Source organism: Danio rerio, chromosome 23, assembly GCF_049306965.1.
Source record: "Danio rerio strain Tuebingen ecotype United States chromosome 23, GRCz12tu, whole genome shotgun sequence".
Taxonomy (NCBI): Eukaryota; Metazoa; Chordata; class Actinopteri; order Cypriniformes; family Danionidae; genus Danio; species Danio rerio.
This window is the reverse complement of record NC_133198.1, coordinates 34,579,679-34,605,975: the sequence shown is the minus strand read 5'-3', so window position 1 is coordinate 34,605,975 and position 26,297 is coordinate 34,579,679. Positions and strand designations below refer to the sequence as shown.

At 37.5% G+C, this 26,297-nt stretch overlaps 1 protein-coding gene and 1 long non-coding RNA gene across 8 annotated transcripts in view; one reads left to right on the top strand and one right to left on the bottom strand.

The window, feature by feature from the left end:
- Positions 1-23,100, top strand: part of sgk1 (serum/glucocorticoid regulated kinase 1) — a 91,983-nt gene extending 68,883 nt beyond the window's left edge. For 4 of the 7 annotated variants that reach the window (XM_005162299.6, XM_073938095.1, XM_073938096.1 and 1 more), the window contains 10 exons: positions 1,157-1,217; positions 17,815-17,890; positions 18,395-18,470; positions 18,594-18,782; positions 18,870-19,001; positions 19,387-19,623; positions 19,734-19,829; positions 20,382-20,537; positions 21,727-21,816; positions 21,965-23,100. In XM_005162299.6, the coding sequence (XP_005162356.1) occupies positions 1,157-1,217; positions 17,815-17,890; positions 18,395-18,470; positions 18,594-18,782; positions 18,870-19,001; positions 19,387-19,623; positions 19,734-19,829; positions 20,382-20,537; positions 21,727-21,816; positions 21,965-22,132 (1,281 nt within the window). In that variant the 3' untranslated portion in view covers positions 22,133-23,100. 7 annotated transcript variants of the gene reach the window in all.
- Positions 7,380-9,447, bottom strand: LOC137489137 (uncharacterized). Its single transcript, XR_011008491.2, has 5 exons — positions 9,351-9,447; positions 8,836-8,948; positions 8,478-8,632; positions 7,793-7,891; positions 7,380-7,441 (listed from the first exon to the last, which is right to left on the bottom strand). It is a non-coding gene; the product is annotated as an uncharacterized lncRNA (long non-coding RNA).
- Positions 23,101-26,297: the final 3,197 nt, after the last annotated feature.

The window sequence follows — 26,297 nt, the reverse complement described above, 5'->3', positions numbered from 1 at the left end:
AAACTTCACACATTACATGACTTATTTATTATTACACTTAAAAATCTAAATACTTTCAATATTTTAAATGTAAACTTGAGCATACTTGAGCAGCTGTTTTCCCACACTAACTGTTTCTGTTTCACTGATGCAGTGCTTTTGCTTTTTTTTTTAAATATATGGTCATATGTGCTATAACTTTGCATTAGCACATCAAGTTCAGCTGGAGAAAAAAATGCTGATCTCTTTTTTCAGATGTTGTCATGATTACTCGTAATATCTGCACCCCATTGATAATGCCTTTTTATAGTCACGGTGTGCATGCTTAAAGCAGAATTCTGTTGTGCGGTGCTGTGAAAAGGGGCAGGAATAAACAAGATGATTAGACATTTAAAAAAGTGAGCGATTGCTCCATATTTTAAATTTCTGAACAGGGAGGTCATGTTTTGATCCTTGATTTGTCTCAGGCACTCAAGTGATGCGATTTTGCAGGTCACCAAAGCTTGAACTTTGCACCGCAGTGAACTGCGAAACATGAACTTGCATTTCCTGTCTGAAGTATTCGTGTGCGTATGAATGGAAGTCTATGGGGAGAAAAGTGCAGTGTGACCACAGCTTAACTCTGAATTAGTCCACTCAGACTTGATTGACCTAACTCAGATCAGCTGTTCTGAAACTGAAAACTAAGTCAATTCAGAGTTCAAGTTTAAACTCAGAGTTGGTTGAACCTTCTTACTGAAACAGGCCCCTGTTTTAAATCCAAAAAAAATATTTTGTATTGGTGCAAGCTGTTAATAAATCTGGCCCTATGCCTATTGCATTAACAGCATTCGGGGGCCTGAAAATGTAAACTTTTAAAAACAATTTCACCATGCAGGTTTTTTGAAAATAACATTACACTTTTTTAATTTTATTTCCTCGGCACTCATCTTTATGTGAGCAAAGTTAAATTCGATATTAATGAAGCAAAGTCCTACTTCCAATGATGTTAGAAATGCAATTTTGCTAAAAACAAATGTAAAGAAACGTATCACATCTAGTGATCTAATTTCCATAAGGACCCAATCCACGTTCTGACATGAAATGGGTTATAAGTCAGGAGACATGCTATACTTGCACTACAAAAGATTGTTTTCATTGAAGACACATTTCTCTGACCTACATCTTTTTTTTCCAGGCAATGGACCTCTACTACCATGGAGACCCTGAGTCTGATTATTGTTGTTCGTCTGACACCAGTAAGTTTGGCCTTTTTTTCAACCAGTTCTTTTCTTTCATTCATGGCCCCTCTCTCTCTCTCTCTCTCTCTCCCCCTCTCTCTCTCTCTCTCTCTCTCTCTCTCGTTTTCTTTGTATCTCTTCTCTCATTCATTACTTTAGGACCTCTCTGTTATCGGTCTACAAAGTTCTGTCTCTTTCTCTGAGCATTGTTTTGTTTCTTCTCCTTGTGTTTATCTCTCTTGCTGGAATGAGCATAACCCATAATCACCTTGATCCATGTAGGCTTAGAGTTGAACCTTTAATTACTATTTTTAGGCAAGCGCTCAAAACAGCACTTCTGAGCATAAAACCCTCCTACACTATTCAATCATAAACACCCGATGTCATCTGATAGTGGTACAAATACACCACGCACTTTCATGAAGTGCTTGTGAACGTGTCGTATTTGCTAAACTGCCCTTGACATTGATGACGAATGAGGATTTACATATATGGGTATTTTTCAATTAGGAATGTGTGTGAACATGACACCGTTTTACCTAAAAACAAAACTTTGATGCAGTATTTACCTTGGACCATTTATTTTGATGACAGTAGCATTTTGGAAGCCTGAAAATGCAGACTTTTGATGATGTATTTATAAGCGCATGTTTTTAGAAATGATAGCATTGTAGTTAATACCAAGATTTTCAGAAAACATGTTGTCATGCACATGTGTATGTGAGTGTATAGGCATTTTCATGATGGGTAACACTTTAGTTCAGGTCATAAATCACGGTATTAACAAACCATTATCCAACGCTACTAGCTTAATAAACTACCAATTAGCTGCTTATTAATAGTTAGTAAGGTACAAGTTGGATTTAGGTTTTAGGTAGGATTAGTGATGCAGAATCAGGTCCTACTTTTTAACTATAAATGAACAATTCATATCCTAATGATAGTAAAACCCAACAGTTATCTTTATTAAATTAAATGAGTGTAGTTAACTCAAAATTTACTGAAAGTAAGTTCTACTCTAATGAAAAGAGTTTTGAACTAAGTAATGAGTTAATTTAATTAAATGTAGTAAGTTCACAGTACTCACATAGATTGTTTTTTTTAACTCAAATGGTTTGTTGCGATCGGTTTTCACAAACGGTTTGAGTTGCCCTAACTTATTTGGTTTTACAGTATTCATTTTGTTTGAGTATCTTCATTTATTGGGTTTTACCTTGCTTAAATTTCTTCATTTACTCAAATGGATTAAGTTCACAGAACTCATTAGGATCAGTTTTTAAACTGGTTTGTTGCAATCAGTTTCCTCAAATGGTTTGAGTTACCTTAAATTTATGGGTTTTACAGTGTAATAAACCAGTAGTTTATAGCATGAACTGTGACCTAAACTACAAAAAAAAAAAGTTGAACTATACAAGATTGTTTGTGCACTTGCATATAGTGTTTCTTTACAATGTGACATCAACTATTGCAATGTTCATGTTAAAGAAGATTATGTTGACAGAATTTTCATCTATGTGGGAACCATTTTAGCAACACAATGCATCATTGTTTTACTTTGAGAGCAGAGGTTCTCAATGTCAGTCCTGAAGGTCCGGTGTCCTGCAGATTTTAGTTCCAACCCCAATCAGACACACCTGGGCTAGCTAATCAAGCTCTTATATTACCAGGCTTTCTAGAAACATGCTTGCAGGTGTGTTGAGGCAAGTTGGAGCTAAAATCTGCAGTACACCGGCCCTCCAGGACCAAGTTTGAGAATCCCTGCCTTAGAGGAACCTCACACTGGATGGTTCTAATATTAAAGGACTGAATATAATACATTTTCATTATGTTTGCCAGAATGAATCAATTTTAGGCTTTTTTAATGTTTCTTTTGTACAACATGTAGAAATGTATTGTATTGCACGAATTATTTAGCTATGAAAAGATATTGAATATAAAAAAAATGTTGTTTTTTTTTGTTTTTACTTTAGATCAATTTATACTTTTATTCTGCAAGAATGTGTTATTGTAGAATATAATTATACTACAAACTAATCTATGTTAAATAAAGGCTGTTCTCTGGAGCTTCCTGTTTATCACAGATTTGGTTTTCACAAATTTAGGAAAATAGGAACATACATTACTGATAAAGACTAGAGTAACTGAGAACTAAAGACAACATATTTGGTAACACTTATTTTGGTGGTTCATTTGAGTATTAGTAGACTGCCTGCTTAATATCTGTTGGTACTGCTCCTTCATCAGACATTTAACTGACTATAAGACACTTTGCAAGTACATGTCAACTTACACTAACCCTAACCCCAACCAAAACAGTCTACTTATAATCTAATGAAAATTAGTTGGCATGTAGGTGCAATGTAACTTAAACTGAACAAACCAACAATCAAAATAAAGTGTGAACGTTTATTTTTCATTATTTCAATTACTCAGAATGGCCTCTAATTAATGCCTCACCCAAAAATAGTATGATATAATACTATATCATACTTTTATTAAGCAAGAATTAGTATTGTAGAATATAATTAACAAAATATTCTACGTTAAATAAAGGTTGTTTTTTAAGCTTCCTGTTTGTGACAGAAAAATGGTTTCCACAAAAATAAGATATTAGGATCATGCAATACTGATAAAGACTAGAGTTACTGAGAACTAACAACAGCTTATTTTAATGATTTCAATTACTCAGAATGGCCTCTAATTAATGACACACACATAAATGGTCTGATATAATATTTTTTTAAATGTACTAACCATGACTTGGTTGTATAATAGCAGTCATTTAACGGCTATGATGATAAGCTTATCTGAAAAAGGCACATGGGAAAAACACTAAAAATAATCAATTCATTGCTGTTATCTTATTTCTGTGGAAAGTTGTTTTTCCATTTATGTCCTGTCATAACTCAACGCTGAGCATATAGGACAGGTACAGAGAGCTGACAGTGTCCTGAAGAGTGTGAAATGTGACTGACAAGCTGGATTTAAAGTACTTTCCCCAAAAATTATGGCTTTTGCGAGCACTGATGTTTAGCAGTTTCATAATGGAGCACAATCCCCATGTAGGCCCGAGAATCTGTAACTACATTACGTTTTTAATGTGTTTGTTTGTTATTCATGGTACATTGCTCATATGCTAAATCTGTCTACCTGATCTCATAACCCTCAGTGTCTTTTGGCGGAGTCACTGCAGGTGTGTGTGTATATACACACTTCGGTATGCATTCATGTGAATATGTGAATGTGTGTGTCTGAGGGCAGTTGCATAATGCTCTTGAAACCAGTTTATGATTCAAGACCACATTAGTATGCATAATGTTTTGGTCTTGTATTGAATGCTTAGCCTCATTTAAATGAGATTTTACGTAATCCTCATCCTCCAACATAAATAAACAAAGCGTTGGGACACTTAGGCCTGAAGCCCTGTTGATCTCTGTGTGCTCTCTCTATCCTCTCCCAGACCTCCATTCACTCACACACAACTTCCTATTTACACAAAGAATGTGAAACTGAAAGAGAGGATCTGGAGGAGATGAGCACAAGGACACTGAAGGGGCAGAGAGTCAAATGTGGGAGTACTTAACTGAGAACTAAAAGTTGAAAAGGTTTAAGATATTGCATAAAATGTTTGTGAAACTACTAGTGTAATGTATAGTAAGTGGGTTTAATTAGACTGAAGAAAATGATTCATAGGATTTACACATTTTTTTAAGTTAAGTGGTTTCAAACAATTTATGTGGGCTAAATTTAAACAAACAAATTAAATTGAACATTACTACATATCCAATGAATCATTGGTTGCAACACAGGCTCATTGTGAAAATGTACCCCATATTCATTTCTAGAGAGCGTGAATTATGTAGCCTGTAATGTGATGGGCGCTAACAACAGAGTTGCCGATTCAAATGCAGGATTTATTATGAGAATGGTCAGGCAAGCAATGATCAACACAAGAACAAACAGATGTATAAGGGCAATCCAGCAAAGCACAATCCAAATAAAGCAGACCGAGGGTGAAAACATGGCAAGGCAAAAGAGATGCGTTGTAATGTTCACAGTACAGATAAACAAGACTCAGCAAATATGTGTTTGTTTGCACTGTATTTAAAATCCATGAAATCAGTCCATAACGATCCTCCAGCTGTGAGTGTGAGCGTTTAATCAAAGTGAAACAGGAACTGGTGTGTATGAAGTGCATGACGGAATTTGTCATTCGTTAAGTGACAGAATTGTAGTCCAGGTGAAGGTGCCTGTTTACCAACGATCTGCAGCCACGAGATCGTTGATCATCATAACATAGCCAGAGCTACAGATGGCTGCATTTCGTCTTTAAAGTGAACGATATGGGGCGGTATGACACCGCGAAAGCTTCTGTTTCTTTTTGCACTATCAGCTGACCACTTACTTTTGTGTGGACGACTTTAATGCTGTTAGTAGTTTACCCAATGGCTTGCTGTGTACATCATCGGTGGACTTGAGACGCAGAGAGGAGTTGACCATGATGACGGTGTTTGAGTCTGGTGAAGAACGATTCCAGAAAGCTGGTAAAACAAAAACGAATGCGAAAATTTTTTATAAACAAGTAGATAAGGGCTTTTCTTTTTTGGATTGCTTTTGAAAACACTTTTGATTGGGTTTACAGAAGGAGTTGGGCAGGTTAATCAGTGCTTTTGAAAACACTATCGGTTGGGTTTATAGAAGGACATGGGTGGGTGGATCAGTTGGTCGGTCGGTCAGTCAATCATTAGTCGACAGCGGAGATCTTTGAGGTCAGCGGATGAAATTTGAGATCTGAAAAAGCGTACCCAGCGGCCTCTGGTGGATTTTTGAAAACAAAAACTTTAAAAAAGCGTACCTCCTGGGACGTATTTCGTGATCTCTAGAAATGTGTATAGGGGTACGCATTAATAATGAGCCTGGGTTACTTTTTTTAGTAGTTGCTGCATTTACACAAATTTTCTGCCGATAAAAAATGTTTTTCATCTTTTTAAGTAATGTAATTACTAACTTACCTATTAAAATATATTTGCCTAAAACACTGTGCATAAATTCAGCTGTTCTGTATTAATCAGTTTATTTTATTTCAGAGTAATTAATTACTTTTGAAGCAACTTACCTAACACTGGTGATGACATACAGAAACATGATGTTTGGAAGAAGAAACTGCGCCTTGTCACATAGAAGATGTCACATGTTTTTAATTTTATTCACACAGTTGACAAATTACAGTATCTTTGGGCCAAAATAATTAATAGCACAGCACAGCAAAGTGCTATAGTGGTTATTTATAAAGATAGTGCCACCCCACTGAGAACAGCCTTTCCTCAGCCAGTTCTTCTGGAATTTGTTTTAATTAATCTATTATTTGTTCCAGAGCAAGTAGTTTTGGCAGTCAGAAAAAAGTTTGATAACTTCACATTTTTGGATATGTTGTATTAGAGTGCTGCCTTTTGTACTTTCGATTGTTTCGCAACCTCTGTGTGGCCTGTGTAATTGCTGTTTATAAAACGTTGTTGCATAATGTTGTAAGATGTTCTTACACAAATGGCTTTAAAAGATATCCTTGGTGCACTGTAAAAAGTGTTATTTAAATAAAACTTAAAAAAAAATTAAGGCAACATTTTCCAATTACTTTTTGTAAGTTTAGTGAACTTCTTGTTATTTTGATTTGGTAAAAATCAATATTATTATTTTACTGTTTGCAAAAAAATTAAGTAGAGTCTACAATATAAAGCAAAATTTTTGAGTTTAACCAAAGTGTTAAAGATCAGTATATTGATCAAATAATACTTAATTAAAATAAGTAACATTTAAAATAAAAAAATTAATTTATTTGATTTTAATTAAATCATTTTCTCTATTACTCTTAGTTTATACAAATTATTTTTTAATTCAACTTTAATAAGGAAAGAGAGGTATTTGTCAAATGTTTATTACTCTAACATTTGCCATACACAAACAACTGGGTGCACTTATTATCAATTTATAATCAAAAGTTTCTATAATCAATTTTATTGTTAATGTTGTAAACATTAACATTAAAAATTACAGAAACTTCTAACCTCATCTTTAAGCGCAGCATAGAAGACCTTTAAATGCAATCTGTACACTAACAATAAAATACAGTGAATCTTGACCTGAGCAATTTACATAAACAGACTAGCTTAAGTGTGACATATACAGACATATATCTGCATATTGCGCATTTTCAAGTCTTCATAGACACTGCTCTCTGTTTTTCCCTGTATGAGAATAAACAGAACAATAAGTGGCAAAACTGAAAAAGCCATTCTGACAGTTATATTGTCAGATGATTATGATTTTTGCATAATGTAAAACAAGGATTTTACTTTTGTGAAACTGCAGTTAAAAATGACATTATTTTTTAAATCCAGTCTACAAGCAACTAAAAGTCCAAAAGGTTAACTTGGGACCCTGGTTCCTGCATATTCATTTAGGTGTTTGTAGGCGTGTTTCGAATGTTTGACAGAGCTCCATCTTTGTACTATAATTCAGTCAGACATAAGATTGATATCTGAGGAATGTGTGCCTTTCCCAAAAAAGTCAAACTATGCTTTTTAAACAATACTTACATAGTAGTCAGAGATCAGCTTTTGCCCACTCTCTCCCATGTATTCAATGAGGCATCTCAGAGCCACGTCTCTCTTCCTCACCACAGAGGTACTTGAATCCTATAGTTGGTAAGTGAATAATGAAAAAACTGAATATTGCAGGCAATATAACTACAAACGTAAAATGTCATTATCAGTGTGGTTCTGTACAACCTATTCAACAGAGTTCAACTCTATCTATCTATCTATCTATCTATCTATCTATCTATATCTATATATATATATATATATATATATATACACACACACATACATACATATATACACACACACAGACACGCACATATACATATATACACAAATAACACATATATACATACATATATATATATATATATACATATATATATATATATATATATATATATATATATACACACACATACATACATACATATTTATATACATATATATATATATATATATATATATATATATATATATATATATATATATATATATATATATATATACGCACATACTGTACATATACACAGACACAGAGACACACACACACGCTTTTTTTATATTTACCCTTAAAATTAATGACTTTGTTTTGCACTATTTACCTATTAGGCAAGATGAGTAAATAAAGTACTTATTGCATAAACATGCATCAGCCACATTGTTACCATGTTTGCCTTACCTGTATCAGTTCCAATAACTCCAATTGATGTTTTCACCAGTCGCTGCACCCTTCGCACTAAACAGGTCAAGAAGTTTTGGAGTGTATTTGTCCAGCTGGGACATAAAAACCGATTCTTGTGGAACACCAGTACACCTTTGGAATTCTTCATTTATCTGTAATACATCAATTGTTTGTCTGTTATTTGGAACCAAATGTGTAAAGAATTGGCAACCTTTTATTCCTATGTAATGAAATCCTCCATAAAACATGTGAGGTAAAATTTTCAGTATGTGTTCAGCAAAAAGTGTCTAGCATCACATAAACATCTTTGTTCACCATTATTTGCCAAGCAGCATGTCATTGATAAATCATTTACCTGGGCAGGCCATGTTTCTTTAATTTTTGCACATCTGGGCTCTGGACAACCACTTCCATTCTCCCCCAGCTATATGTCCTAGCCATCATGTCATTTATGCTTCTGACATCTCTCTAAAAAAGCAACACAAATTAAAAGAAGAGTTTAGGTAAACATCAGATTCATTGATAATATTGCAATGCAAATAAACATTTAGTCTTTTAAATTGAACAAATGATTTAAGGCAAATTAAAATATTTCAAACAAATTATCAAAAGATAAAGTTAAACCTTTAACAATTTTTATGATACATTACAGAGATAGGTGGTAAAAATATAATGTCCTCCTACGTTTGCGATAGTTGTTTCAAGATTAATGTTAAATTCCGTACTTTCGGTAAGGCCGCATGGCGCTTGCAAAACTGACAAACTTAACCGTTACTGTCATGAAAGGCGACTTGTTTACATTTTACAGTGCAATAAATGCGTGCTCAGTCGGCTAAAACCTAACTTTATGCAATGTAAATAGTTACTTACATGTGTTGCACGTTGTATAAAGCCCTCAAAAACTCCACAGAACGTCGAAACTGGTCCGGTACAGGTATGAGCAACGGTGTCGTTGCTCTGCATGCGTGCTGCGTCATGTGGGCGGGTCGTGAAGTTTTACTTTGGATATAAACACTTAAATGGAGTTTTGTAGAAGCAATTTATTTTGAAGGTCAGTAAAACACAATTTTTTGATGGGTAATAATAAGTTACAAAAACAATCGCAATTTTTACTTATGTAAAACTTAAATTAATTCAAAATGGAAAGGTAATCAATTTATTGGAAGAAATATACTTTTTAAAATGAATTCCTATGGACAACACCCTTGAAGAACTTTTTACAGTGTGCTTTATTAAAGTTCACTCTTCATCCGCGGAATAATAGTCCTCCTGACCGGATGAGCAGTGCAGGTGTGGCGGTAGCCCCTGCTCCTCCTCCAGATGCTCCAGCGCACGGATCTCCTCCAGTATGTCTGCCGGTAAGCTGATCTCCAGCGGCCGCTCCATCAGCAGCAGTTTCCGGCAGTAGTGTCTCTCGGTGCGGTCTACGGGCTTCGGAGGGAAAAGCTCGGTGCTCAGCAGGGCTTTGATCGGCCGGTCCCGGAGGTTTATCCGCAACACGCGGTGCGGTCTCCCGGGAACCCGCGGAGGCCGAAAGTCCCACCAGTTCTGCTCGGTTTCCCGCAGGAAGTGCTGCAGGTTCCGCAGCTTCAGCAGGTTTCGGGGCCCGCGGGTGGGGAAGCGCAGCTCGTGCTTGAGCTCGAAGTCTTCTATCCAGTCCCAGTGCTTGGGTCTGGTCCTCCGTTTGACTTGTCGGCGGAAGGCCTGCAGCTGCTGGTATTTGCTGTGGATGTAGGAGCAGCACTCGTTTATCTGGGCCGCGATGGACCTCGCAGTTCTCGCAATCGTCTTCGCCATCGCGCGCTGGGAAACAGTGTAAACAGCAGTAAAGTGGAATGTAAGTTTGATAATCCGACAGAGAAATGACGGTTTAAAAGAACCCGCGCGTGTTCCGAGAGTGACGTCAGGGCCAGCAGCACGCGCCTTCCAAAAATGACGTCAATCCCAGCAGCACGCGCCTTCCAAAAATGACGTCAATCCCAGCAGCCAGCAGTTGTTGTTACAAGTGATTATTTTCTGTACTTGATGATTTGGGGAACTTACTGTGTTATGAACGCTTTATGACTGTTCGTGACTTTCCTACTCACTTCAGAGATTATAATACTGTTCGTAGAGATATCCCCACTGGTGTAATGCATCTGGGCAATAGTCATATACAATACATTAAAATAATAAACATAATCATTTATGCATCACGGTGGCACAGTGGGTAGCACAATCACCTCACAGCAAGAAGGTCACTGATTCAAGTCCCGGCTGGGTCACAGTCCAATCACATGCGCTTTAGGGGAATTGATCAACTAAACTGGCCGTAGTGTACGAGTGTGTGTGTGTAAATGAGAATGTATGCATGTTTCCCAGTAATGGGTTGCAGCTAGAAGGGCATCCGCTGAGTAAAACATTCTGGATAAGATGGCGGTTCATTCCACTGTGGCGACCCCTGATTAATAAAGGGAATAAATCGAAAAGGAAATGAATGAATGAACAGATCCATTTAATTCCTCAGCAAAATCATCGTATTGTTCTGTGAGGCAGATTCTGTTGGGTTGCATTAGTTAATAATGTAGACTGGAGAAAAGCTTGGTTGTTGCCTTATAAATACTTTCTTCCTAATAAAAATAAAGGCATTTTAAAATACTGCAATAAAAATCTCATTTATTTACAAATATGTTGATATTCCGAGTCGTTCTCCAGTTTGTGGTAAGGATGATGAAACTGTAAAACTTTTATTTTGTATGTGTGAATGTGTGAAGTTTTGGTTTGACTTGCATTATTATTTAAACACTCCTCCTATCTTTAAGTTTAAAATAAATTATTTATTATTACGTAGATTTTGCACATGAATCTTAAGACTTTATCTTTATCTTTTTTATTTTGTTAGGAATTTTTGTTTTCCACATTTTCTGATTGAAGTTGACTGCTTAAATCCTTCTGTATGTGCAACAACAAAAAATGTGTCCAATTTTTGTTATTACAGTTGAAGTCAGAATTATTAGCCCCCCTGTTTATTTTTCCCCTGTTTATTTACAGGTGACATTACCTGCTGTTAATGTCACTTGTATTTTCCCTCTCTTATATCTCTCTTATATTGATCTCCTGATTGTAATTGTATATTTTCATTCATGAATTTAAGAAAATAATTGAAAACATTTTTGTAACAAGCGATACAAGTGAACCATTCTATCTTTCGGATGAGACGTTAAACCGAGGTCCCGACTCTCTGTGCTCGTTAAAAATCCCAGGATATCCTTGGAAAAAGAGTAGGGGTTTAACCCTGGCATCCTGGCCAAATCTGCCCAATGGCCTCTGTCCATCACGGCCTCCTGACCATCCCCATATAATCACCGTCTTCATCACTCTGTCTCCTCTCCACCAATCAGCTGGTGTGCAGTCTGGTGCAGTATGGCTGCCGTCGCCTAATCCAAGTGGATACTGCACACTGGTGGAGGATGAGGAGATTCCCCTCAATGTGTGTAAAGCGCTTTGAGTGCCCAGAAAAGCGCTATATAGACGTGAGGAATTAATAATATTGTTATCATATAGTTTAGATTCTGTATTACAATACCCATAAAATTTGAATTAAATACATTTTATTAACATCTACCCCAACCTTCACAGTGTAAAAGCAGTAATATACTCGTATCATTTATTAAATTACCCAGTAAACAGTATTTTAATAAGGTCTACCCCAAACTTAAGCCCAACCCTCACAGTACGGTAAATATATACATATAATTGTTGTACAATGTCACAAAAATGATGCTATATTTATGCAAGTAGGCTCAGTGGTTAGCATTGTGGCCTTGGAAGGTTGCTGGTTTGAGTCCCGGCTGGGTCAGTTGGTGTTTCTGTTTGGAGTTTGCATGTTCTCCCCATGTTGGCATGGGTTTCCTCCAGGTGCGATAGGGGAATTGATGAACTAAATTGGCCATAGTATATAAGTGTGTATGGGTGTCTCCCAAAACTGGGTTGCAGCTGGAAGTGCATCCACTGTGTAAAACATATGCCAGAGTAGGTGGTGGCTCATTTCGCTGTGGCAACCCCTGATAAATGAAGGACTGAGCTGAAGGAAAATGAATGAATGATGCGAGTATCTGCAGCTGTATCCCTTCTAAACTTTACCCATTAAAACTGAGCGTGTGTTTGTGTGTGTGTGTGGATCCTCATGGGGGTTTGAGGTGTCCAACTGATGCCTGTTGTGTACGCAGTACAGTACATTTTCATATGTACTACAACATTGAAATAAAAACAATAAAGTGCCTCCGATCTCAGCATTTGACATAACAAAACAAACTTTGCCCCATATATACAAAAGCAAATCAAATGCCCATATTTGCTGCAGACTTATCCAGAAACTGAAGAAGTCGGTGCGTGACTACCACATTGTTCCAAGTCAAACTGTCCATTGAACAAAAGTGATGAAGCAAAGAAACAGAACCTCTGAGCGGCAACTAATTAACTAAGAAGTTTTTGTGTCATGAATCAGGAGGAAGACTTTGGACGCAGTGTGTCAAGTCCCACAAAATGTCTTTGAAACACCTGAAATGTTTTGCTGAGTTGTGGTGGATACTGCAAGTTCATAGCCCTGGCGGGGTTTCCAAGACGAGTAAGCACAGGGATGCCCTCAATGATGATGCCCACCACATCTGGACCACGGCAGACATATATCTGCATATTGCGCATTTTCAAGTCTTCATAGACACTGCTCTCTGTTTTTCCCTGTATGAGAATAAACAGAACAATAAGTGGCAAAACTGAAAAAGCCATTCTGACAGTTATATTGTCAGATGATTATGATTTTTGCATAATGTAAAACAAGGATTTGAAGTGAGTGAGCTCCTCCAGAGGAAATACAGGCTAAATTTTAATCATACTTTATAAAAGGGACCAACAGAGATGCAGCTTGAGTTGTATTTTGAAGATTTAAGGCATGGGTCTTAAACTCAATTCCTGGAGGGCCGCAGCTCTGCCCAGTTTTGCTCCAAAAATCAAACACACAGCTAATCCAAATAATCAAGCTGTTCAAGACTACCGGAGACTACTAAGCAGGATTGAGTTTAAGGTGGTTGGAGATAAACTGTGCAGAGCTGTGGCCCTCCAGGAATTGAGTTTGAGACCACTGCTTTAATGTAGATGAAAACACAGACAGAAAGTAATATCAATCTTTGCATAGATGAGATTAATAAAGTGTATTGCCATCCTTTCACTAAAGCTGAGCTATATGACACTGTGCATAAATGCATTGAACACACTCAACAGTACATGTAAAGATTGGCATGATGGGCTTTAGTCTCTCTGTTTTGTTCAAAATAAGAGTCCCACATACATACAATATAAGTTTAAAATAAGCCTAAATAAAAAATAAGAGTGGGGTTGGTGAGGGTGAACATTGTAGTCAATCAAATGTAGCCTAAGATGTGCATGTTAATGATCCCATGTGCAAAGTAACAGTCTATGTTTTGTTCACATGGGCCTGTTTTCACTGGGCTTCTACAATTACAGGTTTTACATGAGAACAATCTAACAATGGTGTTTGAAGCTCATGGTATGCCTTTCGATGTACTGACCTTTTTTATTAATGCATTTCCACATTTTCATTATGTACACCTTTAAATAAACGTTTGCATTTTCATTTTGTCAGCTTATCTTATACAGTGTGACAAATAGCCCCTGACTTGATACTGTGTGGGATAATTTTAGTTTTAGCAATTCTTAAAGGCCATTCTAATTTGTCCCATTTTGACTGCTATGTCATAATAAATTGTGAAAATAACCCATCGAAGAAGGCTTTGACACCGAGCATAATACTCTTTTGACTGTCACATCAGTGTCACTAAGGAAAATTAAATGTGCTGGCCAGTTAGTTATTTAAATTAGTGCTATTCAAATGACAATATGCTAGTTTTTAATTGAAAACTTTAACAGATTCATATTTTTATTTTCTAATGAAATATAATGTACTAAATTTGTATTTAAAAAAACAAGTATTATTCTCATATTTCTTGATTCTAAATCTTTAGGAAATGTTTTGGATACATCATAAAGTGTGCTTATGATGATCATCCAACCTGCGAGTCCATCAAAAAGGTAGTGCTAAAATGTCACTAAAACGGCAGCACGGTGGGACAGTGGGTAGCACTGTCACCTGAAAGCAAGGTCGCTGGTTCGAGCCTCGGGTCAGTTGCCGTTTCTGTGTGGAGTTTGCATGTTCTCCCTGTGTTCGCGTGGGTTTCCTCCAGGTGCTCTGGTTTCCCAGTTCAAAGACATGCTCTACAGGTGAATTTGGTAGGCTAAATTTGCTGTGGTGTATGAGTGTGACTGAGAGTGTATGGGTGTTTCTCAGTGATGGGTTGCAGCTGGAAGGGCATCCACTGCATATAACATATGCTGGATAAGTTGGCGGTTCATTCCACTGTGGTGAACCCAGATCAATAAAGGGACTAAGCAGAAAATAAAATAAATGAATGTCAACCCATTAAAACTTCCTAACTAAATAGAAAACGAGGCGAACAACTGCAAAAAAGGTCTACTTTTTAAGAAAAAATAAACACCAGGCTGGCTATGGGCCGGACTCTAGTCTTACTGAAAACCCTTCAGTTGTTCTCAGCTGAGTTGCACGAGCATATGATGCCCATTCAGGTAGGCAGCTGGCTTTGTTTCCACGGTCAGCTTCCAAGTTCATTTAGCCGTGGCTCCGCATTCAGAGTGCAGCATATTGTTGGGCTGGAGAAGCTCCGCCCCACAGATCTCCGGTGTCAGATCAGCCCGGTGGAATGCGGCGGACTCACAAATTTCTTCTTTCACCTTAAAACTTCCTCATCAAGCCAGTGCGCGGCACCTTACTCTCTTCCCTGACCCTATGAAAGACAAAACCTCACCGCTGACATGTAAGTTGAATCTCGCCGAATTAAGCTCTCGCGGAAATGTACGGAATTGTTTTTTGACAATTACGGTCCACTGTAGGTGTCCGCTTTTTATGTACCGGAGACATAGGCGCATCACCTTCCGGGCAGTGACCCGGTTTTAACACTGTACTTGTATCTGGGCTATATTGATACAGTCTGATGATAAGGGCACTTGGCTCAGCCTTTATCAAACATATGAAAAGTCACTCTCGGCTTTCAGAAGAGACTAGTCTAGGATTAACAGCACAATGAGAACTTCGGCGGAATTTAAAGGTTCGTACTTTTCTTGAGAAAAATAATACAATACACGTCTGATGTTGATTAATATGTCTGACCTGTTAGCAATTATAGTATAACGATGTATTAAACGTGGAATATAATAAGAACTGTTAAACATTACGGTAGTTTATGCAAAATATAGCATAAACTGCGCTACAAATACACATGAAATCAAATGTTGTTTGATTGACCTTGTTCATGTTCATTCAGACTCGCAAATGCATTGAAAGCAGCTGGTGTTTTTGAATGTTTTTATTAGCTTTAATGTTTTCTGCTCAGTTCCACTGTCTACTGTTTAAAAGAGATAGCCTACCTTCTTATATTATTATTGGTAATAAGTGGTTAAGTCGAAATTATTTGTGAGACTTCCCAACCATTTATGAGCTTAAATGTTTTTGCGGCTTATGTTCTCAGCTTTTATTCTAACTTATTAAGTTTCATGATTGGCACAGTTAATTAACCGTCTGCGGTTTTTTCATTGCATAACTTTGTGTAATAGGGCATTTCATAATCTTTCGTAAATTCCCTAACATGCTTTGTTTGGCAAGGAATGAATGCAGAAGTTTGATATCTCTTAGAGCAGAGTTAATGAAGTGAAGTCTGACTCAAATCCCCGAATCGGTTCTTTCGAACAGTTCGATTCGAGCACCCATTCAAAAGAGATTCAACGTATTTACGTGACATTGTGGTGTAGATTATTGCTGTAAACTCTCACATGTATGGCCAAAATTTAAGATTATTGCATTTTCATTTTGCTCATTATAATAAGCTAGCTTTGTCCTACTAATTACGTTTTGCCCAATCAGTTATATTGTATATTAATAGAGTTATATGACACTATAATGACTGTGATAATGATAGTGACTGAGGTGAGTTTCATGAATGGAACCCTTTCCTTACAGAAGTAAAAGTAAATGTGTTGCATAGCCTAAATGTCTGTTTTAAACCCACCAAAAAGCCTAAAGGCTACACTACAGTCAATGTTATTATTTTACATTTATTTGTAAAACTAGTGCGTTTTAAAATGCGTTCACTTCCTTGCTTTATCCATCAAAATAATTAGGATTTTACGTTTTAATCAATTGTGACCTTTGATTTTTTTAAATATAGACTGAGAGTGCAAATGAAAGTCTATGAGGGTGTGCATTTTGTGGCAGGGTACGTTTCTCGGTACAACACAGGTATTGAATCGTCCAACTGATTCATTGAAATAATCTGACACAAAAGAATGATTCTTTCTGCGTTATTCCAGTCAGTACTTTTCCAGAGAGTCCTCAAGTTTGGCTCAAGTTCCCTTTCTTTTGTCTCATTCATGCGTCATCTGTCACAACGCTTGAAATGGGACTTTGAGGGGAAAACGTGAGGTACAAAGCAAGAGAAATTTGCAAAGGAATCTATTGTTACTGACTTCTGCACTCGTAGGCTAGCTGTAGTGAACTGTTTATTCTGAAGTAGCTTTGGTTAACAACAAGACTGGGACGTCTGTATTATGACTATTCCAGGGAGCAAAGCAGGTTTGTTTATAAAAAAAAATGTACAGTACTATTTGGATCAGGTTTGCTCTGGTTTTGATCGTTCCTCTCAACAGAACATGCAGTCCTGCGCTTATTAGATCCGGCAAGATCTTGTTTTCAACTGTAAGTTAAGTAACATAACATCAGACTGTCGGGGCGTGACGAGCTGATGTTCCCTTCACTCACAGTTGGCCCCTCAAAGACGTCACGCTTGACTCTGCTGAGGAACATGCACAAAGCCACGCCTCCTCAAACAGAGAGTTGCGTCAAGAAACGCCCCCTGTGCGAGAACACCACACAAGCCACGCCCATTACGCGATCCATACGCTCCTCCTCCGGTGTTTTAAATAGTTGGGACTGTAGTGTAGGAGTTCAGTAGCGCTTTGTGTCGTTTTGGTCTCGGGCCCAGAGTGGAAAACTACAGCCATGACAATCCAAACGGAGACGAGCGTTTCAGCTCCAGACTTGACCTACTCTAAAACAAGAGGACTAGTAGCTAATCTGAGTGGTACGCTTTGTTTTTTTTCAGATGAATGGAATCTTTTGAGCCAACTTTTGTGAGAGAAGGGAAGAATATTAAGTGATTCTGCTTTTTAAATGGAGGTTTTCTTTCTCTGTTTTGTCTTTCATGTGCAGCTTTTATGAAGCAGAGAAAGATGGGACTGAATGACTTCATCCAGAAGCTTTCTGCAAACTCCTATGCATGCAAGCAGTAAGTTTGTTTAATGTAAATGCTGAAAGGAACTGTGCACATGTAGAACAAATCAGTAAAAATAACATATCTGTATCGATTTTTTTGTAATTTTATACTTGAAATACATTTGTAAACATGCACATTATTTGTAACTTATTGCATGTTTACAAATGTATTTCAGCTATAAAATTACAATAAATAGAATACATGTATATTATTATTATTACTGATATGTCATTTCATTCAAATTGTTTTATTAAAACATGCAGTTATAATTTATTATATTTAAACTATTCTCATTTATTTAAAAACAAGCAATTATACATCTTTTTGATTTAAACATCTATTTAAAACAATAATTGTTTTAAATAACTTTTTTAACTATTATTCAAACTGTGTATTTCTTGTTTATTTTAATTATTATATTTATTGATTTATTTATTTTAACTTCCAGTTGTCTTGTTTATAGATTTATCCTCGTTTGTTTTCTCACTGTGCATCTCTGATTTGTTGTTCTTGCAGTCCTGAGGTTCAGTCCATCCTAAACCTGACACCACCACAAGATGTGGAGCTAATGAACAGCAACCCTTCCCCTCCGGTAAATCTGCTTGTGTTTATGTTGTGTTTATAGCAGCAGAAAACATGTTTATATGCAGCCTGCATCTCACTCCAAAACAATGTCTGAATCCTATTAATCCAATGATATCTCTCTGCTCCTCAGCCAAGTCCCTCTCAGCAGATCAACCTCGGCCCTTCCTCAAACCCCACCGCCAAACCATCAGACTTCGACTTTCTGAAAGTCATCGGAAAGGGTAGCTTCGGCAAGGTTCTCCTGGCACGACACCGGAGCGATGAGAAGTTTTATGCTGTGAAGGTGCTTCAGAAGAAAGCCATCTTAAAGAAAAAAGAGGTATGAGATCACACACGCACACAGCTATTCACTTAAGCTTTTTGTCAATCAGTAAGTATGCATGACCTCTTAACCTCTGACCCTTAGGAGAAACACATTATGTCAGAGCGCAATGTGTTACTGAAGAATGTCAAGCATCCATTCCTTGTGGGCCTGCATTACTCTTTCCAGACCACTGATAAACTCTACTTCGTACTGGACTACATCAATGGAGGAGAGGTGTGTACTTTAATAAGCAAGACATTACAAACAATCAGGATTGAGGAGAGAGAGTGACAGAAAATAGAGACAGCGAGGTAGATGCAGACAGAAAAAAGGAAATCCTGTCATGAGAGGAGCGCCTGGGCTCTGAATAGGAAACTCTCATCAGGAAATGGCTGGGAGGGGAAAGTGTGTGAGGTGGGAGAGCCAGATTTAGCAGCTGCGGTGGTTTAGACTGGGTCTAACCCAACAGACGTCTCTGAGGGGCCGGGGGGGGTGACGTTCTCATTTCCTGCCATTGTTCGGGATCGTAGAGAGTCTAGAAAGCTTTGATTAAGTATGCCATTCAGGATGTGGAACTCACAGTCTAATCTGTCTCCTCTTTCTCCCTGTGCTTCCATAGCTGTTTTATCACTTGCAAAGAGAGCGATGCTTTCTGGAGCCGCGCGCTCGCTTCTATGCAGCAGAGATTGCCAGTGCTTTGGGTTACCTGCATTCACTGAACATCGTCTATCGAGACCTGAAGCCCGAGAACATTCTGCTGGATTCTCAAGGGCACATCATCTTGACTGACTTTGGCCTGTGCAAAGAGAACATCGAGCCCAATGGAACGACGTCAACCTTCTGTGGGACGCCAGAGGTGAATACTGGACTTCATTTTATTGGTCCACAGAAGTTTGTTTTAAACACTGCAGCTGAACTGGAGTCAGTATGTGAACTTTTTTGAAGGGTTTTCTGTTTGTCTTGCAGTATTTGGCACCGGAGGTGTTACACAAGCAGCCGTATGACCGAACGGTGGACTGGTGGTGTTTGGGCGCAGTGCTGTATGAAATGTTATATGGCCTGGTGAGTTAATGATTCAATGATTCATAATTTAGGGATGCACCCAAATGAAAATTCTAGGCCAAAAATGATTGACGCACTTAGTCTAAAACTGAAAAGCTTTGTTATTATTATCTAAACGAATTATTTAAGACTTTTTAAATTAAACCAGTGTTTCCCAACCGTGTTCCTGAAGGCACACCAACAGTACACATTCTCAACCTCTTCCTAATCAAACACACATCAATCAACTCATCAGAACATTAGAAGAGACTCTAAGACCTAAAAGGAATGCGTCAGATAAGGGAGACATCCAAACTATGTACTGTTGGTGTGCCTCCAGGAACAGGGTTGGGAAACACTGAATTGAACGACCATTAAATAACCACATTTCATTGACAGTGAAATTGTGTAGACAGTGAACGAGTGGAGGAAAGTTTGCCATTTTTGTTTTTATCACAATAATGTTTAGTGGCCGAAAATTCAGCGCACACCTGATTTAACTGCACATATTTAGCTTATAAGCTGAGCTGACTTTTTAGAAGATGGCTGACTGTTTTTATGTTCTCTCCACAGCCTCCGTTCTACAGTCGTAACACAGCAGAGATGTACGATAACATTTTGAACAAGCCACTGCAGCTGAAACCCAACATCTCCAACGCTGCCAGACACCTGCTGGAGGGCCTGCTGCAAAAAGACAGAACCAAAAGGCTGGGCTTCACTGATGACTTTGTAAGGGTTTTTGATTGAATATTATAAATAATATTACAAAAATTATAAAATAATAAGTAATATAAAGTTTTGCAATACAGTGCTCAGCATATATACGTACAGCCCTCACTAATGTATTTTTTAAATGAATAGTTTCTACAGCAGTGGTTCCCAATAAGTTGTTTGGACAAAAAGGGGGAGTTGTTTGGCGATTTACATAAATCAAATTCATTTTATTAAACTATCATAATTGCCATATTTTATCCATAACCTACTGCAGAACAAAATGGTAGTTAATAGTAACATTGTTAAAATGTTAGAAACAAACATTAAAAAAATTTTTTTTTAATTGAATCCTGGGGTGATTTACGTTGTTTTAACGACACAGCAAGTTGATTTTTATAACTCCAGGTTAAACTTTCTGACTTTTTTATGCCATTACCATACATTAAAAATAAATACAGGCCACAACTGAACATGGAGGATGGTCTCCGAGTTGCGTTTAACAAAATTAAATGATTAATAGACTTATTGGCCTATTGGTATGTGTCCGCCATTGTGTGTAAGATTTATACATTAAAACCACCTCAGAGGATATTGGGGGTCGTGAGTCGCTGGCAATGTAATTTTGGGGTTGCGGGCTGAAAAGTTTGGGAACCCCAATATTTTTTTTGTATTTATACATTAGATTAGTCAGTACTGAAGCCAAATCTGGAGCTAATCTAACACAGAACTATCACAGTCCAAAAAAAGAGTTCACTCAAATTTATATAATCAAGAGAAAAAAATAAAAATAAATTATATATATATATATATATATATATATATATATATATATATATATATATATATATATATATATATATATATATATATATATACATTAGTTGAAATTTTGTAAAAAAAAACTGCAATATTTAGATTGAATTTAATTGTATTATCTTTCTATTTCGAAAGATTTTCGATGACTAAAATATATTTTTAATAAATGTATCTCTTTAATTACTTTGTTTTGTTAAAATGCACCAAAATATAACTTCTGTTCACTTAGAAATTAATAAATATATTAATTTTCAAAATGAGGTTCTCGCGTATGCTGAGCATTACATATGTATAAAATGTTATATAATAATACTAAACATTACTCTTTATATTATTATGTGTGTTTTTTGCTATTGTGTCTAATGAATCTTCTGTTTTACTTGTGTAGACTGAAATCAAGAACCACATGTTCTTCTCTCCCATCAACTGGGACGATCTGAATGCCAAGAAGCTTACGCCACCATTCAACCCCAATGTGGTACGTCACACTGCTCTTTCTCTTTGCTGACTTTGAGTTTTGAGCACATTGCACTGGATGTTAGAGATAAAAACTTCCCAGTCATGCTAGCCGCTTTGCAAATATTGCACTTTCTAATCAATGTCATTTTGACATCGTTTTGTTTCAGACGGGGCCTAACGACTTGCGACACTTTGACCCTGAGTTCACCGATGAGCCAGTGCCGAATTCAATCGGCTGCTCGCCGGACAGCGCTCTGGTCACGTCCAGCATCACTGAAGCGACCGAGGCTTTCCTGGGCTTCTCTTACGCCCCTGCTATGGACTCCTACCTGTAGCCCATTCCCTAGAAACGCCATCCCATGGACTCCTACCTGTAGCTCATTTACCAGGGAAATGCTGTCCCATGGAATCTCACCTGTAGTGCATCACTATGAGAAAAGCAAACCCCGTCTCATTTCCCTGCCTCCAGATCGGGGGCATTTGCACATGGCGTACGGCAGCTCGAAAGGCCTTTATTGAAAGGCCTGAGTTTTACACGTTAAAGAAGAAGACTCTTCCTCTTCATCCAAATGCACGATTTCTCCTCCGCTTTCACCCTGGGTTGTGACAGATGGGGAAAAAGAGAGAGAAGATTGATGCTGATGGACGTTTATGTACTAGATTTATTTCAAAGCTTACTTGCGTTTCATTTTTTAGACATCATAGTTTTGGATGGATTGAATGCTTGTTTGTGGGTGCGTGTGTGTGTATGTGCCTTCATTTTAACACCCCTGTTCAAATGTTTGTTTAGTCTAAATCATGTGATCTGGCATGTCAGTCCATGTCAGGTATAAACAGTCAACGTGACACTAAAACCACTAAAATATATCAGCATCTGATGTTTTTGTGACCTTTCAGTTACGCATCTGGGATCAAATTTTTTGCACATTTATCTTCCTAAATTAAAGAGCACTTCCTTTAATGCTTTTTTTTTCCTTGTTTATGACTTGAGCAGAAGGTGCTAGAAGGATGTGCTGCTAATGTGTGTAGAAATGCTCACTTTAGTCTTCCAGCCTCCTTGGATGTACAGTAATCCAGAAACGGGCCAGTCTGTCTCAGCAACACATTCCATTGAACAAGACTGTATGGTTATTTAAGTTTGTATATTTTGAGGTCTTCTGTGTTAGTTTTAATGTATATGGAACAAAAACTTAAAAGGGTATGCTTATATGTAACTATAAATGTACTGTAAAATTGTAAAATGTTTGAATTATGTGACCTTGTTTGGTTCGCAATAAAACTTTATGGTTATTTTTCCCCTAAATTGCCTTTGTGTTTTGCTGTGGACGACGAAATGTTGTGACAAACAACACATCGGAGCATATACATTTATTCGTTTACTAAGCAATATCACATCAGTAGCAGTGCGATGTGGCTGTATCTGCACAAGTGGGAGGTGTGCGATTGTCCCATCAGTGACAATATACAGCCACGTCGCACTGTTACAAGTGTGATAATGCATTTATACAACAGTTCAACAGCATGATCGTGCGTCTAAAACAGAAAATCAAACACGGAGTCTAAAAATCCTTTCGTAAGAGCAGCTACTTCCGCCATTCATTCACATCTGCAGCTGAAGTCAGACGTCACTTTAGAGCTAGTGTTTTAATGATTCTCTAGCGTTCTGTCTAAAGTAATGACAAAGGTGATTTGCTCACATTTTAAGATTATAAGTCTGAACGGCATGAAATGCCATCAGTCTACAGAGATGCTTATTTTATTACAGGGATTATTATGCGGTATCTGTGTCCATCTTGTGAATGAACAACGTCAACCGTCTTTGGTCTGCTCAGTGACAGGCTAATGGCTGCTTAGGAGGGGGGGGGTTGATGGTGCGCGATGGAACTGAAGAGCCGTAGGGGCTTGTGCGTGTGATGTACCTGACATGGTGGGGCGAGTTTCGTGCGACGTATCTGAAGAGCAGTGGGGGTGAGTTGCGTGCGACTTATCTGAAGAGCAGTGGGGGCATGTGCGTACGATGTACCTGAAGAGCGGTGCGGGTGAGTTGCGCGTACCTGAATAGCTGGGATGAATGCGGTGAAAAGGGGTATGCAACATATTTTACGACAGAGCAAGGAGAGACAGGTGATTTCAGGGAGATTATTACTCGTTTGTGGGCATCCGGGAGTCTCCCGCAAATGCATAGAGACTCCCCGAACCCACAAACTTCCGAGAGACTTGGGATGTGTGCAGAAATATAAATATTTAAAAAAATAGGCACTCTCCTTAAAAATAAACTGCATAGTTGCAGTCTAAACAACTACCTTCTCAACTAAAGAAGCCTCAAAAGTACATTATGTTGTTCAATAGCAGCAATATTTGTCAAACTGTAGAGTGTCCTCTACTTGTTGCTGTATGTCGGCGGAGTAATACACAAGAGTGAAGAGGCTGTTATCTGCAGAATTTCACACGGCTATTGGCCCATCAGATTTAAGAAACAGACAGAACTGTTGTGTAAAAGGCAACATCACATGTTGTGAAACGTCATCCGACGTCACCTCGGCTGGTCAAAGGTCGCTTTTAGGACCGTATTGTGCGTCATTTGTTTTGTTCCCAGGCCAGCGGTCACGCCAGTCTTGCAGACTGAACTTTCAACCAGCCATAATTTCATTTCTCTGGCATCTGTCAATGTTTGCGTGTATTAACTGCGGCTCCTGGAAGGGCTTTTCTGAGACCCAAGGTAATGTTCTGAGCAAGTTCACCAGAAGCGCAGCACTTGAGGCTTTAAAACTAGGTCACGCATCAGCGATGTGACTGGTACTTTGGTAAAAGTAAACTTAAAAATGGGATAAAAGAGATTTCATAGACAGGAGGATACTTGTTTTGCTCTTAACAGACTAACATGGCTGTGTGACTATAACACTATAGTATAGCAAAGCAATAACTTGCCGATAAGTTTGGTCATAAAATCTGAATTTGTTTATCTTATATGGAACAACACTGCATTGCAATAACCTGGATATCTGGATATCTGGATATCTGGATAGATAGATAGATAGATAGATAGATAGATAGATAGATAGATAGATAGATAGATAGATAGATAGATAGATAGATAGATAGATAGATAGATAGATAGATAGATAGATAGATAGATAGATAGATAGATAGATAGATAGATTGATGGATGGATGGATGGATGGATGGATGGATGGATGGATGGATGGATGGATGGATGGATGGATGGATGGATGGATGGTTGGATGGATGGATGGATGGATGGATGGATGGATGATGGATGGATGGATGGATGGATAGATGGATGGATGATAGATTCAAAGTTGATTAAATATAGCACTGTATACAATACAGAATGTCAATAACTTGCAGAAACACATTGATGCAGTGGAAAGAATTTTAGATTTCCTAAAGAAACTTTTTAATGACTGATTCTTCAAATAGCCTTATTTTGTTTCCTTGTATGAAAAATATTTTTATTAACCAAACAACTTTTTTCCAGAGCACTTTCTGTGCATTGTAAAGATCCTAAGATCAGGGGTGTCCAAACTCTTTTTTATGAAGGGCCGAAAAACAAACTTTATGGAGACTAGTGGGCCGAAGGTAAATAGAGTTGCCATGGGTAATTTCCTTATTTATTTAATAACATAAAAAGATAATAATAATATTGAAAATCGTTGCTTTACATGAACTTATAATATTTTTCAATATATATATATTTTTTACATTTTATAATGTAGCCTACTTACTACAGTATAAACAAAAACAATCTCATTTATGGTTTTAAACACAGATTCATTTCCATTTCATTTCAGTTTTTTTCAGCTCAGCAATAAAACAAACATAAAATGTTACGCCAAATTAGAAGTGATGATTTAAGTTAAACCCTCTATCATTCTCAGATAGGATGGCATATCAAAGGTTAAAATGGGCCAACTTTGGCATGCAGGCCCTACTTGGGCATCTCTGCTTTAGATGTAAAAGGTCCTTTATGGAACCATCCATGATGAATCATTAAAGAACTTTTATTTATTTTGTTTTATGGATGGATGGATGGATGAATGGATGGATGGATGGACGGATGGATAGAAGGATGGTCTGAGATCTTATGATCAGCTAGCGCCACCTAGTGTTGCTTTTAAAACCTTTAGACAATTTTTAACCCAATACTTGACTAAAATGTACCACTCGTCTAGTACATGCATATGTAACCTTACAAAAAGCAAAAAGTAATGCCTTTTATTATAATAAACTGTCGAAACTGTTTTTGTTTTGGGGGTTTGAGTTCTGGTTTGTTAAACTATGCTTAGTGCAACAGAACCACTGGTATTATGTGGTTTAATTACAGTAACACCCTCTCCCCCCTCTTTTAAAACCATGGTTTATTTTCGTAAGGGTACGCGTAATAAAGCTGTTACGCACCAAATGCATGGACATTTCTCTTTCCGTTTAGTGTTTGTGGAGGATTTGTGTTTGCACTAACATGTAGGAATGTTTTTATTT